Genomic DNA, 13,188 nt, shown 5'->3' on the forward strand with positions numbered 1-13,188 from the left:
CCTTGTCTCCGGCTCAAAATACAAACACACATCAGCTGAATGTCTCCCTGCTCCTGCTTTCTTCTCCTCCTCCTCCTCCTCCTCCTCCACTTTCACCACGGCCGATGGGATTAAAAACACACGCCCATCTGCATCATGGGAAATATGCAGATTAGTGAAGCGGCGGGACGGAGTTTGGCAGAAAGGAGAAAAGAGCCAAAAAACGGAACTCTCTTCTCATTAAAACCGTTAGTTTCTGTCCGCGGCTATCCTCACGTACCCCCCATCCATGTGTGTGTGTGTGTGTGTGTGTGTGTGTGTGTGTGTGTGTGTGTGTGTGTGTGTGTGTGTGTGTGTGTGTGTGTGTGTGTGTGTGTGTGTGTGTGTGTGTGTGAGATTAACTGAACTGACAGAGAATCAAATGTGTGTGCTGGCATTACACTTGTACACATCCTTCTGCACTAATCCTCTTATGTGCATATTTTTTTCAGACCCACTCTCACACACACACACACACACACACACACACACACACACACACACACACACACACACACACATGCAGAAAAACACACACCTGGTAATACACACACGCACTCACTCACTGCGTTGGGTGTCGTTGACTCCTCTGCCCGGTGAACGGTAACTTTGATCCTGCTGTGATGGTACAGGCGGTAGTCGCCACGGATACACACTGATGTTTGAAACACACCGTCAGTCGAACCCTGAAACTAACAAACACACACACACACACACACACACACACACACACACACACACACACACACACACACACACACACACATCAAAACAAGGCGGGACTCTGACACTTGCTTTTCAGCCTGTTTTTAAAAAGTGAAGTGTGTGTGTGTGTGTGTGTGTGTGTGTGTGTGTGTGTGTGTGTGTGTGTGTGTGTGTGTGTGTGTGTGTTTGTGTGTGTGTGTGTGTACCTCCACTATGTCGGCACTGCAGTGCTTCCTGACCACGTGAGTGTGTTCGTCGATCACAGCAACTTGAAGCTGGACTCTGGCTACCATGGCAACCAAACCTCGACACTCTTGACAGAAACAGCACGACGATGACAAACACGCAGTACTTAACTGGATTTCACCAACATGACAGTGCGTGTGTGTGTGTGTGTATGTGTGTGTGTGTGTGTGTGTGTGTGTCAACATACCAACGGTCAGGTGCAGCGGAGACACTTCAGCGGTGGTTTCGGCTCCACCTAGTGGCCACAGGGGCAGCATTACAGCGACGGTGAACTCCATTCAAACATAATTTACAGGTTTGTGTTTTTCTAAAAACAGCAGAATCCCAACAGGAGATAAATATCTGTTGTTCTTTAGATATCGGAGACGCACCTCCATCCTTCTCCAGGTGAGCGTCGACGAGGCCGCGCAGGTGCGCGACACGCCTCCTCAGCGTCTCCATGTTGGCGTCTCTCAGGGCGACCAGCCAGGACGCACATTCAGCCGGGCCGCTGGACCGCAGGAACACCGGCGGGTCGCCGCTCTCGAAGCCTCAACGCACACATTAGTCTGCTTAAACTTCACGTTGGAAAACGGTGTTCGTAAAAATGTGTGTGTGTGTGTGTGTGTGTGTGTGTGTGTGCGTGTGTGTGTGTGTGTGTGTGTGTGTGTGTGTGTGTGTGTTACGTACTGACGACAAGTCGCCTGCCATCATCTGGGAGACTCGTGACGTTGCATCTCTCCAACAGCAGCACCTCCTCCAGCTCCCCAGCCTGCGGTCGCATTTCACACATTTCACACATGGAAACACAAAAAAACCTGAAACTCACTTCCTGTTTCTGGTCTCCGTCACTCACCTGTTTCTTCAGGATGAACAGCAGGTTTCCTCTCAGACGACAGAATCTGTCCGCGAGACCTGAGACACCGAAGCTTCGTTAGCGTCTCTTCTCGACCCGACGGTTTCTGAACACGACGGTTCTGAACACGACGGTTCTCGACACGACGGTTCTCGACCCGACGGTTCTCAACCTGACGGTTCTGAACCCGACGAACCCGACGGTTCTCGACCCGACGGTTCTCAACCCGACGGTTCTGAACCTGACGAACCCGACGGTTCTGAACACGACGGTTCTCGACACGACGGTTCTCAACCTGACGGTTCTGAACCCGACGAACCCGACGGTTCTCGACCCGACGGTTCTCGACCCAACGGTTCTGAACCCGACGGTTCTGAACACGACGGTTCTCGACACGACGGTTCTCGACCCGACGGTTCTCAACCTGACGGTTCTGAACCCGACGAACCCGACGGTTCTCGACCCGACGGTTCTCAACCCGACGGTTCTGAACCTGACGAACCCGATGGTTCTCGACCCGACGGTTCTGAACCCGACGGTTCTGAACCCGACGGTTCTCGACCTGACGGTTATGAACCCGACGGTTCTCGACCCGATGGTTCTGCACCTGACGGTTCTCGACCTGACGGTTCTGAACCCGACGAACCCAATGGTTCTCAACCTGATGGTTCTGAACCCGACGGTTCTCGACCCGATGGTTCTGCACCCGACGGTTCTCGACCTGACGGTTCTGAACCCGACGGTTCTGAACCCGACGAACCCGACGGTTCTCAACCCGACGGTTCTGAACCCGACGGTTCTCGACCTGACGGTTCTGAACCCGACGGTTCTCGACTCGATGGTTCTGCACCCGACGGTTCTCGACCTGACGGTTCTGAACCCGACAGTTCTGAACCTGACGAACCCGACGGTTCTCAACCCGATGGTTCTCGACCCGACGGTTCTCGACCCGACTCGCATCATCTGCCAGCACAGGAAATGCTTACACACTGCCACGCATGAACACTCAAGTACACAAACACACTTTGCTGTCGACTTATGTACAATGTGGACATATGATGTTATTTGTTTTAAATATTGCTTTTTATGTTTCCCATTTTCTGTAATTTTCTGTACAACATGTTAAGCAGACTAAATTTTTCCAGCCGTTTTAAATTTTTGTATACTTCTTCTGAACTTCTGACGGTTCTGAACCCGACGGTTCTGAACCCGACAAACCCGACGGTTCTCGACCCGACGGTTCTGCTCTCACAGGACAAATTCAGCGTTTTGTAAAAAAGAGGAAAATCTGCGTGCGATGTGAATCCAAGGATCTGGTTTATTCAGCGCTCTGCAGATTCTGAGTCAGACGGACGTTCCAGATGTTCCAGGAAGTAAAGTCAGGGTGAGTCAGATGGGGGGGGGGGGGGGGGGGGGGGGGGGGGTGTTAGGGGGGGGGGGGGGGGGGTCAGCCCGACACAATCCTGCACTACAAGCTCGTCTTCACTGTAACTGCACAAACACCTGTTTGTATTTTTTTGCGTAACTCCGACCCGGTTTTCTAAAGAAGTTGTAACGGCCTGTAAAATGTGAATGAATCACAGAGGAACACATTTAATTGAAAGGAGACCGAAGACAACGTCTCAAATGTTCAAACTGAGGTTATTGTTTTATCTGCTCGTCTGGTTTTGATTTGATGCAGCAACACGTCCAGAAACAAAGTCGGGACAGACGTAAAAAAAAAAAAAGACTTGAAAAGTTGTGTAAAGGTGAAGAAAACAAAAAAAATACACCTGGTGGAACATCTCACAACTAACTGGGTTACCGTGGCAACGGATCAGGAACACCATGTCACATTTTCCACATTTGATATGTTGTCTTTGGTCTCTTTTCAATTAAATATGAGTTTACATGATCTGCAAGTCATCAAATTTTACACAGCGTCCCAACTTTTATGGAAAAAGGGTTGTAAAATAGAATAGAATAGAATAGAATATAATAGAATAGAATAGAATAGAATAGAACAGAACAGAACAGAACAGAACAGAATAGAATAGAATAGAACAGAACGGAACGGAACGGAACGGAACGGAACGGAACGGAACGGAACGGAACGGAACGGAACGGAACGGAACAGAACAGAACAGAACAGAACAGAACAGAACAGAACAGAATAGAACAGAACAGAACAGAACAGAACAGAATAGAATAGAACAGAATAGAATAGAACAGAACAGAACAGAACAGAATAGAACAGAACAGAACAGAACAGAACAGAACAGAACAGAACAGAATAGAACAGAACAGAACAGAACAGAATAGAATAGAACAGAACAGAACAGAACAGAACAGAACAGAACAGAACAGAACAGAACAGAACAGAACAGAACAGAATATCTGACCTCTGCCCGGCCGTCCGACCTGCAGCGTTCCTTCTTTCTGGACGTTTCCAGATGTTCCTTCTCTGGACAGAAACCGCAGCTGGCTGCCGTTTGTCCTCATCTTCGTCCTCCTCATCTTCGTCCTCCTCAGAACACATCAGCTGATGTCTGCGGACCCCATAATCTTCATCATCATCATCATCAATAAGGGTCTGATGTTCTTTGACCTCTAAATCAATGTGTAGAAATGGTTTTGCTTGTTTAAAATCAAATAAACAAAGTTAAACTAGAGCAATAAACGTTTTACATCCTGAGCATTTAGTCAGCAACAGCTGGATCCGTTCAAAGCTCAATAAATATTTAGGTTCAATTGTAGAGGAAATTAAAAACATTAGTAAAAGACCATGTTAAAAAGAAACGCTCGTTTGTTGACATGATGGAAAACCGCCAAGAAAATCAATCTTAAAGTGCTTCACATGCCGTAAAGTACATGATCAGTGACCGTAGTGTGAAGTTTGAAGGTTCATCCGGATCTCTTACCGGCAGAAAAAGCAGGTTTCCACCTTTTAACCTTCTGGTTGTTCCGAAAGGAAACCACACTGGAAAAACCTTTGGACCAGCTCTGAAGTATCGCGAGAACTCCCGCTTCCCCGGAACACTTAACGTAGAACCATCAGATCTCGCGAGAAAGACAGCGGACCCGTTTCACGAGGTGTGCTGTTAAACTATACATTCACAATATATTTGAACTTATTTTCTGGATGAATTGATCACGAATTTGATACATTAGTCTGAATAACTCCACTCAAATTAAACAATGAATAACATTTATAAAAACACTGATATACATTAAATATATATAAATTATTTTTATTGTTACGCTTTTAATAAACAACCAGAGCAGCAGGAACTTTCAGTGAGTCTAAACAAACAGACTTCCTGTGTTGTTTTGGGGCCGACTTATAAATATTAAACCTAAATAAGTGATTCATTTTTCTTTTCTTTTGAACTCCACCAACTTCAAAGGTCAGAAGAACTCCTGCTCTTTTATTTCTATTAAAACTGCTTTAACATTCAGGTTCAGTGACAAAACAAATGCGCTTGATTTGAATATAAGGTTATAATTTTGGTTCTAGCAGATTTAAATTGAATTAAAGCTGATCTGATAACAGATTAATCACCACTTAAATCAGTTATTTTTAAGGTTCTTGGTCACATGAAAAATAACACATTTAAATTGTATTTGAAGACATCACTGTGATGAATATTTATAAATATATATATATATATAAACATATATATATATAAAGTTGCACAACTGCAGTAACCAAGTTATTTTTCCATTTGAAACATGAACCTGCTGCCCTCTGGTGGACAAACTACTGAACTGAGCCAGTTTCATGACCATAAACACAATTTAAAGACATCAATTCTGCAACTTCCTGTCAGCTGATACTGATATTTCCAACAACAAGCTGGAGATAAAAGGAAGGAGAGCGGACACCAGGAGCAAAATGTTAAGATTTTATTTACAAAGTCCTTTTTGTGTGTGTGTTTGGTTTTTTTTGTTTGTTTTTTTATTTAATTTACAGAAAGTAAAAAAAAAAAGAAAAAAAAAAAAGAACACAACCTCAGTAGTCAGTCTAAGTGTGAAGGAACAACTGGATCTCCGTACTGAGCAGGAAGAGAAACGCAAAGAGGCAGGAGGAGGGAGCAGGAGGGAGACGAGTTTCCCCGGACAACCGTACAAAACCAAACAAAAACAATTCATCTGAAAAAATATTTCTTTTAAAAGCTCTGTTTGCAAAAAAAGAAAAAGGAAAAGAGAAGACAGTTTTGCCCTGAGCGCTCGGCTGCGGGGAGAAAGGGAGGTCGGGAGGAGGGTTGTTTCTTTCCCCATCACGGAGCTCGTTTGAAGCACGATGACATCAGAGCTGCTGGTTCTGTCCCAGGGTGATGATGTCACAGAGGGATATTGGGAGGGGGGAGGAGGGGGGACGACAGAAGGAGGGAAAGGAGGAGTCGAGGGCTGGTTATCCAACGGTTATCCAACGTTTTCCTCCCACGAACCCTCGTTGTTAAATCCTCCACAGACACGACCGGATTCATTCACTGATTTATTCTGTTTTTTTACAACACGACGACGAGATGTTGGAAAATTACGGTTAAAAAAACAAAACAAAAACAGTTCTGATGAACTTTTCTCTGCAGACAGTTTGTAATCTTAAAAGTGTTCCTGAGCCCACGCGGTGATTTCCACTACAGATTCACAGAGAAAAACGGACCACTAAATAACACAAACTTTAGAAAAAGGTAACGTCTCCTCAGGAACTCGTGATGCGTTTATGTCTCACAAACTGCGTGGGAATCTGGAGACACACGACTCGATCACATTAAATTAAATTTTTTTTCTTACTAGAGATTCTTTCTGCACGTTTGATTTTACTTTGAGGGAAGAAGAGTTTCTTTCCTAGAAGATATTTTTATGAAATTAAAACAAAATAGTCTCGATGTGACGTCGGATCTTCAGGTTTGATTGTTTCGGGTTATTTTTAGTTCCAGAGTCTAAAATGTTGAGATTTCTTTTTTTTGAACGACAGCTGACTTTCAAGGTTTTAGGTTTTTTTTGGGCTGCTGGTCGGACAAAACGAGACTTTTGGAAAAAAACTGTTTAACTGGCAATGTTTTTGTTTGAACCAACTGTGTTGCCGTAAACAAGACGTGAGAGAGGAACGGGATAAACTTATCATCAAATGTTTGAAGCTCAGAAGTTAACGGAAATGTTTTTAGTCTGTGAGGAGCTGACGAGGAGGCGGCGGGAGGAGACCGGGTCCAGAAATGGGACGCAGCCCAGAGGGGGGCGACAGGGAGGGGGAGGGGGGGGGAGTCAATAGGAGCAGGGCGAGCATTGGTGGTGGGGGTGGGGGGGGTGAGGTCAGAGGAGTCAAGAGGAGCCTCTGCGGGCCCTTAATCATCATCTTCATCATCCTCATCCTCAGGGTCCCTCTTCCTCTTCTCTCCTTTGGCCGGAGACGAATCCTCGTCTGCAGAGGAAACCAAAAGGAGGAGCTTTAACAACAACAACAACAACAACAACAACATGACTGAATGTTACAGCTGATTTATTTATTGGCAGCCAGCTGGAGCTCCAACAATCAGTCCATTCATGGATTTTAATTATTTCTGTTGTTAAGTTTTTAATAAACAAACAGAGTAACAAGAATTGTCAGTGATTCTAAACAAACACTTTTTTATCCGTTTCTACTTTTATCTGAACTTTTATTCTTCTTTTTAATTCAGGACATTTGCATTTATTTTTTTTCTGGATTTTATATTTTAAGGAACTCGAACTCTTCATGTCGGCTGAAAGTCTAAACATCAGAAAATAGTTTTGTTCAAAAAGTGAAGTTGAGGTTTTCTTCACGGAGACGAAGGATGTGCTCACCGTCATCGTCCTCGTCTTCCTCGTCCTCTTCGTCATCCTCGCTGTCCACGTCTCCGTTCACCTCTCCGTCCTGCAGAAACAAACACCAGCTGGTTGTCGAAGCTTCAAAGCCAAACTTCCAATGAAAATAGCAGCTCGGTGACATTTTTCCACACGGCTTCACAAATCATTATTATTATTATTATTAATATCATTATTATAATAATAAAAAACATCATCGTCCACAAAACGGAGTCTTGGAAGGAAACACGAGTTCAGCAACCGCAGAAAACCAGCGAAGAAGAAGAATCAATCATGACGTCATCATCTGTCGGTTATTATTTCATTAATCGTCACTTGTCCTTTTTAAAAGAGACATTTTGTCTTCAGACTCACTTCTTCGTCACCGGTGTCGTCACCGCTGTCGTCGTCTTCCTCAGCCACCACGTCTTCCTCATCCTCCTCTTCCTCCTCCTCGAAGTCCTCCGACTCTCCTTCTGAACGAACAAAAACAACTTTCAGACCTCGCTCGTATTCACTCGTTGGTTTTTTTCCACTTCAGTCGTGTTTTTGTTTTTTTCTCTCCTGCCGTCGAACCTTCTTCGTCTTCGTCGACGCCGTCTCCCTCGCCGTCGGAGTCGGACGCCTCGCAGTCGTCGATGTCGTATCCGTCCAGGTAGGTGAGCTGGGGGAGGAGCTTGAAGATGGACTCCCGGTAGTCGGCCAGGTTGGTGACCTCACAGTTGAACAGGTCCAGACTCTTCAGCTGAGGCAGCTTTTTCTGGAGGGTCGGAAAAACAACGACAAGGTGAGGACTGAAATTTAATCTGTTCCCATTTCTATCTACCGAATTTGCAGGAAGGACAAATTCATGTGTGTCTCGATCGTCGACAGACGACCAGCAGGTGGCGCCAATTCCCCGGTCAGGTCTGTTTTCCACCTCATTCAAGCAGAAAATAAAAGTCGATAATACTTTCTGAATGTCACATTTCCCTTCAGGTTTCTCACATAAACATTTCTATTAACGTAACCGTTTTGAAACAAACAAACAAAATGTTAACGGTTAAAAACGGAGGGATTATTTATCGCCTGGTCGGGGTTTCTGCTGCGTTCACGACTTTTAAGACCTGCGGCGACGCTAATGTTTTTCAGTTGGAGGCTCGTAATGATGACATCACGTTGGCTCCACCCACCAGCGGCTCCAGGGTGCTGATGTCTTTGAACTTGTTCCCGCTGAGGTTGAGGTGCGTTAGGTTCACCAGCCGCTCCGCCAGCAGCTCCAGACCGCCCGATATCCTGTTGTCGCTCAGCTCCAGCTGCACACAAACAGAAACAACACAAGGCTCTTCACTCGATATACGGGAATATGTTTCATATCTTTGAGTTTCAGCAGCTTTATGTCCGTTATAATAATCTTCAAGCTGCTTCTTTTATCAGGAACTCGGCTTCAATCCCAAAGATTTTGCGTTAACGGTCACACGGCTGAAACTAACCATTATTTTCTGTAACGATGAATCTGACACGTAGTTTTTCAGTTATTTTATATTTAAAAGAAATGAAAGTGACGTCTTCAAATGTCTTGTTTAAAAAAAAACAAAAAAACTTAAAGGATTAGTTATCAAAATTGCAGCAGATTGCTTTTCTGTCAATTGATGAATTGATTGACTGTTTTAGCTTTTCTAGCATACGTGACAGAAAAACAAAAAAAATTGGCAATTTATTGTCATTTTTTTCCCACTATTTGTGCTTTAAAACAACCTTTAAGAAGCTGGAACCAGAAAATGTGTTGTACATTTGTTTGGAAAGTGTCGGGACACAACGAGGTGAACCAGAGTTTCTGTCTCCATGTGTTCATGAAACATTTATATTAATATAGTTCAACTCCGACTTTATGACGAACACGGCTCACAATGAAACACCGGCGAGAACAAAGACAAATACAGGAAAACTTTCCACAGTAATCGGACATTTGCGGACACATGGTTGAGCTCCTTTCAGGATCTGTTGAAGCCTGAATAACGCAGGTTATTAGTTATTATTATATTGAATGAGAGCCGGTTGTGTCTGCGCGTCCGTCCCGCTCACCTTCTTCAGTTTGTCCAGTTTGGGGATGTCTCCGACGCTGGTCAGGCCGACGTTGATGAGGCTCAGCAGCTCCAGGTTGGAGAACTCTTCTGTGATTCCTTCGATCTTTCCTTCAGTGGAGCGACAGTTGTCCAGAACCAGCTCCTGGACCTAAAAAAACAAGATAAAAGTCAACAATAGAGCTTCAACTAAGGTTTTCTTTTTTCCCTTTATTGATAATTTGTAAATTATTTCCTCCATGAATCGATTAGTTGTTTGAACAATGTGGACCGGTGTTTCCTAAAGTCTAAAATACAACCTAATATGTCTCGTTTTGTCAACAAACAAACATAAAATTCTGTTTATCATCACAGATGACTAAAGGAACTAGAAAATTCAAATTTTTGAACCTAAAAATCTGAGAATTGGGGCATTTTTCATATATATATTATGAAAATAGTTGGCCATTAATTGTCTGTCCATCAACTAATTAATTGGATAATATAATTCTTTTTTTAAATAAATAACTTTCAAGCTGCTGTTGGCATCTTTTTTTTTTACTGTTTCAGAGCTACAACACGGAGCGACGTTTCATTTCTTGATTTGATGGTGGTGGTGGTGGTGGTGGTGATGGGGTCGATATGAATAATTCAAACAGTCATTTCACTCCACCGAGCTCTGCCTGGAGGTCCAGATGAGCCAGCGGTTCACCATGACAACTGTACTGGTTAGAAATGACTTCGGTTCAGAAATTTGCTGGTTTTAGCTGGTAAGTGTGGATATTTTTATCTATACAATAGTAAAAGTGTTTTTGATTGATAAATGGACAAAAAAAGGAAAGAAAAACTTCAACTTTTTTGTTTAAAGGAGACTAAATTCAAGCCATGACATCACAGATATATATATATATATATATATTTATATAAAAAAACATTTTAATTGACTATTTACTTCATGAATGAAACGGTTCCTGTTGTACTGTTTTAATGTGTATATTTCCGTCTCTGAAAGAGTTTGTAAAGTTCTGTGATCCCACTCAGGTTTGTTTTATGTAAATCCATGAAGACACAAGAAGACAATAATGGACAGAATTCAAGGGGACAAACAATTAGGACGCATCTCAGTGAAGAGGAGTTTTGTGTTGGAACGGATCCCGGGTCGGGATTCTGTTTGTAAACTCCCCACACACACACACACACGCACGCACGTGACGCTGCTAAGTTAGCTCGCCTGCTACTAGCTGCGTGTTAGCCCTGCGCTCTTATTCCCGCCACTGGCGATAAACTGTAAAAACAACCTGGTTGCAGAGTGGTTTTTAAAGTTCATGTAAAGCGACTGTAACGAAACAACAACGGCAGGAACGAGCTGGTTTCATCGAGCCAGCGCGAGCACACAGCTGGGCTGCGCGCCCTTAGCACGTTATGGACACGGGGTCCGACTATCACCTGGAGACGCGATAGTAAAAAAAACGGACAAAAAAACCCCGATGGCACAAAAAAAAAAAGCGTAATTTAGAGTTTTAAAACGTGTAAATTGACCATTGTGAAGGTAAAGGTCGACGGCGCGGGATGTTCACACTTTACCGGGTCAGAGAAACTAAATCAACAAACTGAACTGCGTTTCCTGCTGAACACAAACATCAAACCGTCCGACGTTTCAAACGGTGTCGCTTCACCGCAGGTCAAAGTTTGGTCTTCAGGAAACAATAAAACGCGGAATATTAACGTTTACGTGTGAAAAGTCGTAGTTTGTGAACGAGTCCCGACGCGTTGCTCTCCGTCTGTAACGTGTCTGCGGGGATTAGCCGGACCCCACGCGACGCGGAGCTCCGCTCGGTGCGCGTGTCCGTGTTTTCACCGAGGTCCTCCTCAACCGGAGTTTTTACAGTTTTCACCGTCCGGGACAGAAATCGAGAGTTTAAAGGAACGAGACGCGAGTGAAAACCCCCGAATAAGAGCGAGGCGGTGAACAGCTGCGTGACGGAGCTGTTCACGGAGAAACGGTAAAAACGCACCGAATCAAACCGGGTTTCACTTTTAACGAGCTCGGCGGGAAACTGGAGAAAGAAAAGCCCATTTCGGGGACTTCTCCTCCCGGAGAGCCGCTGCCATGTGCTCGCCACCACCCCTCCTCCTTCGTCCCTTCTCCGGCCGGGTCGTCAAGCTTACGCCGATCAACACGAGCCCCAAACCGGGCAGCTTACCTCCGTGGGCGACCGGTGCCTCAGCTCCAGGGAGACCCTCTTCTTCATGTCCATTTTCCGCTGCTTCGTTTTGGGGGGTGCCGCCTGAGTTCGTGTCTCTGCGATGGAAACGTCTCGTCGCTCCTCGGTCCTCTCTTCAGCATCAACACGAGGAAACGCTTGTGAAGTCCGACGGAGCAGAAAGCGCGCGACCTTCCGGGGGATTCCTTCAAAATAAAAGCATCGCGAGGACACCGGAAGTGCAGATGAGACGTCTTCCAAAACGAAATACTGCAATTTCACACCGAATGAACGCAGAAGAACTGTTGATCTTTTCAGACGCGTTCAGTTTCTCATGTGAAGGATCCGTTTCGTGTGTACGGGGGTGTTCTGACTTGTAGCTTTATTTTGAAGGACATACATTTAACTTCCGGTACTCTTATTTTTTAATGTGTAACTTGACTCGTCCTCGCGGCGTGTGAAAAGTGGGTCAGGCAGTTTGGTGCGTTTAAATGCCCTGAAAAGTATCAGATTTATAAGATTCACACCACAAATTGACGAGTAAGTACTGTTAATTAAAAAATACGACTTTAAAATTATATATATATTTTTACTAACGACGATATATATATATATATAAATATATATATATATATAGAACATATGGCATTATCACAAAACTCCCTTGAAACCTAATTATTCGATTTTTTTTTATTTTTTTTTATTTTTTTTTTTTATAATGTTACATTTAAAATGTTTTACAATGTTTTGAATATATATTTTTTTATTTATTTCAACTCTTAATTAAACCTTGCACTGTTAAACTGAACAATATTTTTAGTCCAATGATTTGAGTTGTTAAACTTTCCTACATGTCAAAAGTTAACGTGACTTTTCCCTCCTTCACGCTAACAAATGCTTGATTTGTGATGTTAATTAAACAGGCAGTGAGGTTACCGTTTCAATTGTTTTCATTCTTTTGGTTTCGCCAGATAATTTGCATTTATTTCTGCTTTGAAATGTAAATTCCGATTTTATACGGAGAAATTGAAAGCATCAGATGTTGATCAGTAAAAGGAGGGAAACAAGGGACTGTATGAGGGAAACAGGACTCCGCAGCGCCTCTGGCGGCCACTTAACATCACTGCAGACAGCAAAAACAGTTCATGACTAATATCCATCATAGATAATTCGGTATTAATTATAAGTAACGACATCCTGAAAGTTTGGAGTTTATAATAATAATTCCGTTATAGTTACATTATTTAAGATACATCCATACTATTATTTATATTATATTCTTTATATTATGTTAATATTTAACATATTAGTTTTTGCAAACTATAAAAATGCA

General features: G+C 43.6%; 2 protein-coding genes across 5 annotated transcripts in view; both read right to left on the minus strand.

Annotated features, from left to right (window-relative positions):
* The window catches only part of LOC138211990 (type II inositol 3,4-bisphosphate 4-phosphatase-like), a 17,550-nt gene extending 12,776 nt beyond the window's left edge, over positions 1–4,774 (minus strand). Inside the window, exons 1-8 of one of the 4 annotated variants that reach the window (XM_069172211.1) lie at positions 4,705–4,774; positions 4,186–4,393; positions 1,805–1,863; positions 1,639–1,720; positions 1,341–1,499; positions 1,157–1,204; positions 930–1,036; positions 585–710 (exon numbers count right to left, since the gene is read on the minus strand). In XM_069172211.1, coding sequence (XP_069028312.1) covers positions 585–710; positions 930–1,036; positions 1,157–1,204; positions 1,341–1,499; positions 1,639–1,720; positions 1,805–1,863; positions 4,186–4,300 — 696 coding nt within the window. In that variant the 5' untranslated portion in view covers positions 4,301–4,393; positions 4,705–4,774. Of the gene's footprint in view, positions 1–26; positions 47–584; positions 711–929; positions 1,037–1,156; positions 1,205–1,340; positions 1,500–1,638; positions 1,721–1,804; positions 1,864–4,185; positions 4,394–4,704 lie in introns of those variants that run through there. The other 3 variants (XM_069172215.1, XM_069172213.1, XM_069172214.1) reach the window with 3 other exon arrangements.
* Positions 4,775–5,674: 900 nt separating this feature from the next.
* Positions 5,675–12,027, minus strand: LOC138211998 (acidic leucine-rich nuclear phosphoprotein 32 family member B-like). The gene is made up of 7 exons (XM_069172226.1): positions 11,856–12,027; positions 9,674–9,823; positions 8,782–8,904; positions 8,186–8,369; positions 7,985–8,085; positions 7,610–7,679; positions 5,675–7,208 (listed from the first exon to the last, which is right to left on the minus strand). Exons 1-7 carry the CDS (start codon positions 11,907–11,909, stop codon positions 7,132–7,134), a joined length of 759 nt encoding a protein of 252 aa, XP_069028327.1. The 5' UTR covers positions 11,910–12,027; the 3' UTR covers positions 5,675–7,131.
* Between the last annotated feature and the right edge of the window lie 1,161 nt (positions 12,028–13,188).

This window comes from Embiotoca jacksoni, unplaced genomic scaffold, assembly GCF_022577435.1.
Source record: "Embiotoca jacksoni isolate LCO1_2020_lvr unplaced genomic scaffold, fEmbJac1.0.p SCAF_51, whole genome shotgun sequence".
Lineage (NCBI taxonomy): Eukaryota > Metazoa > Chordata > Actinopteri > Embiotocidae > Embiotoca > Embiotoca jacksoni.

Bases quoted from the DNA above. Each gene is read 5' to 3' on its own strand.
- LOC138211998 (XM_069172226.1), bottom strand. From the start codon at position 11,909: ATGGACATGAAGAAGAGGGTCTCCCTGGAGCTGAGGCACCGGTCGCCC. The intron at 8,905-9,673 runs GTGAGCGGGACG...GTTTGTGTGCAG, and splicing joins AACTGGACAAACTGAAGAAG to CTGGAGCTGAGCGACAACAG. The intron at 7,209-7,609 runs GTGAGCACATCC...TTTCCTCTGCAG, and splicing joins GGAAGACGAGGACGATGACG to ACGAGGATTCGTCTCCGGCC.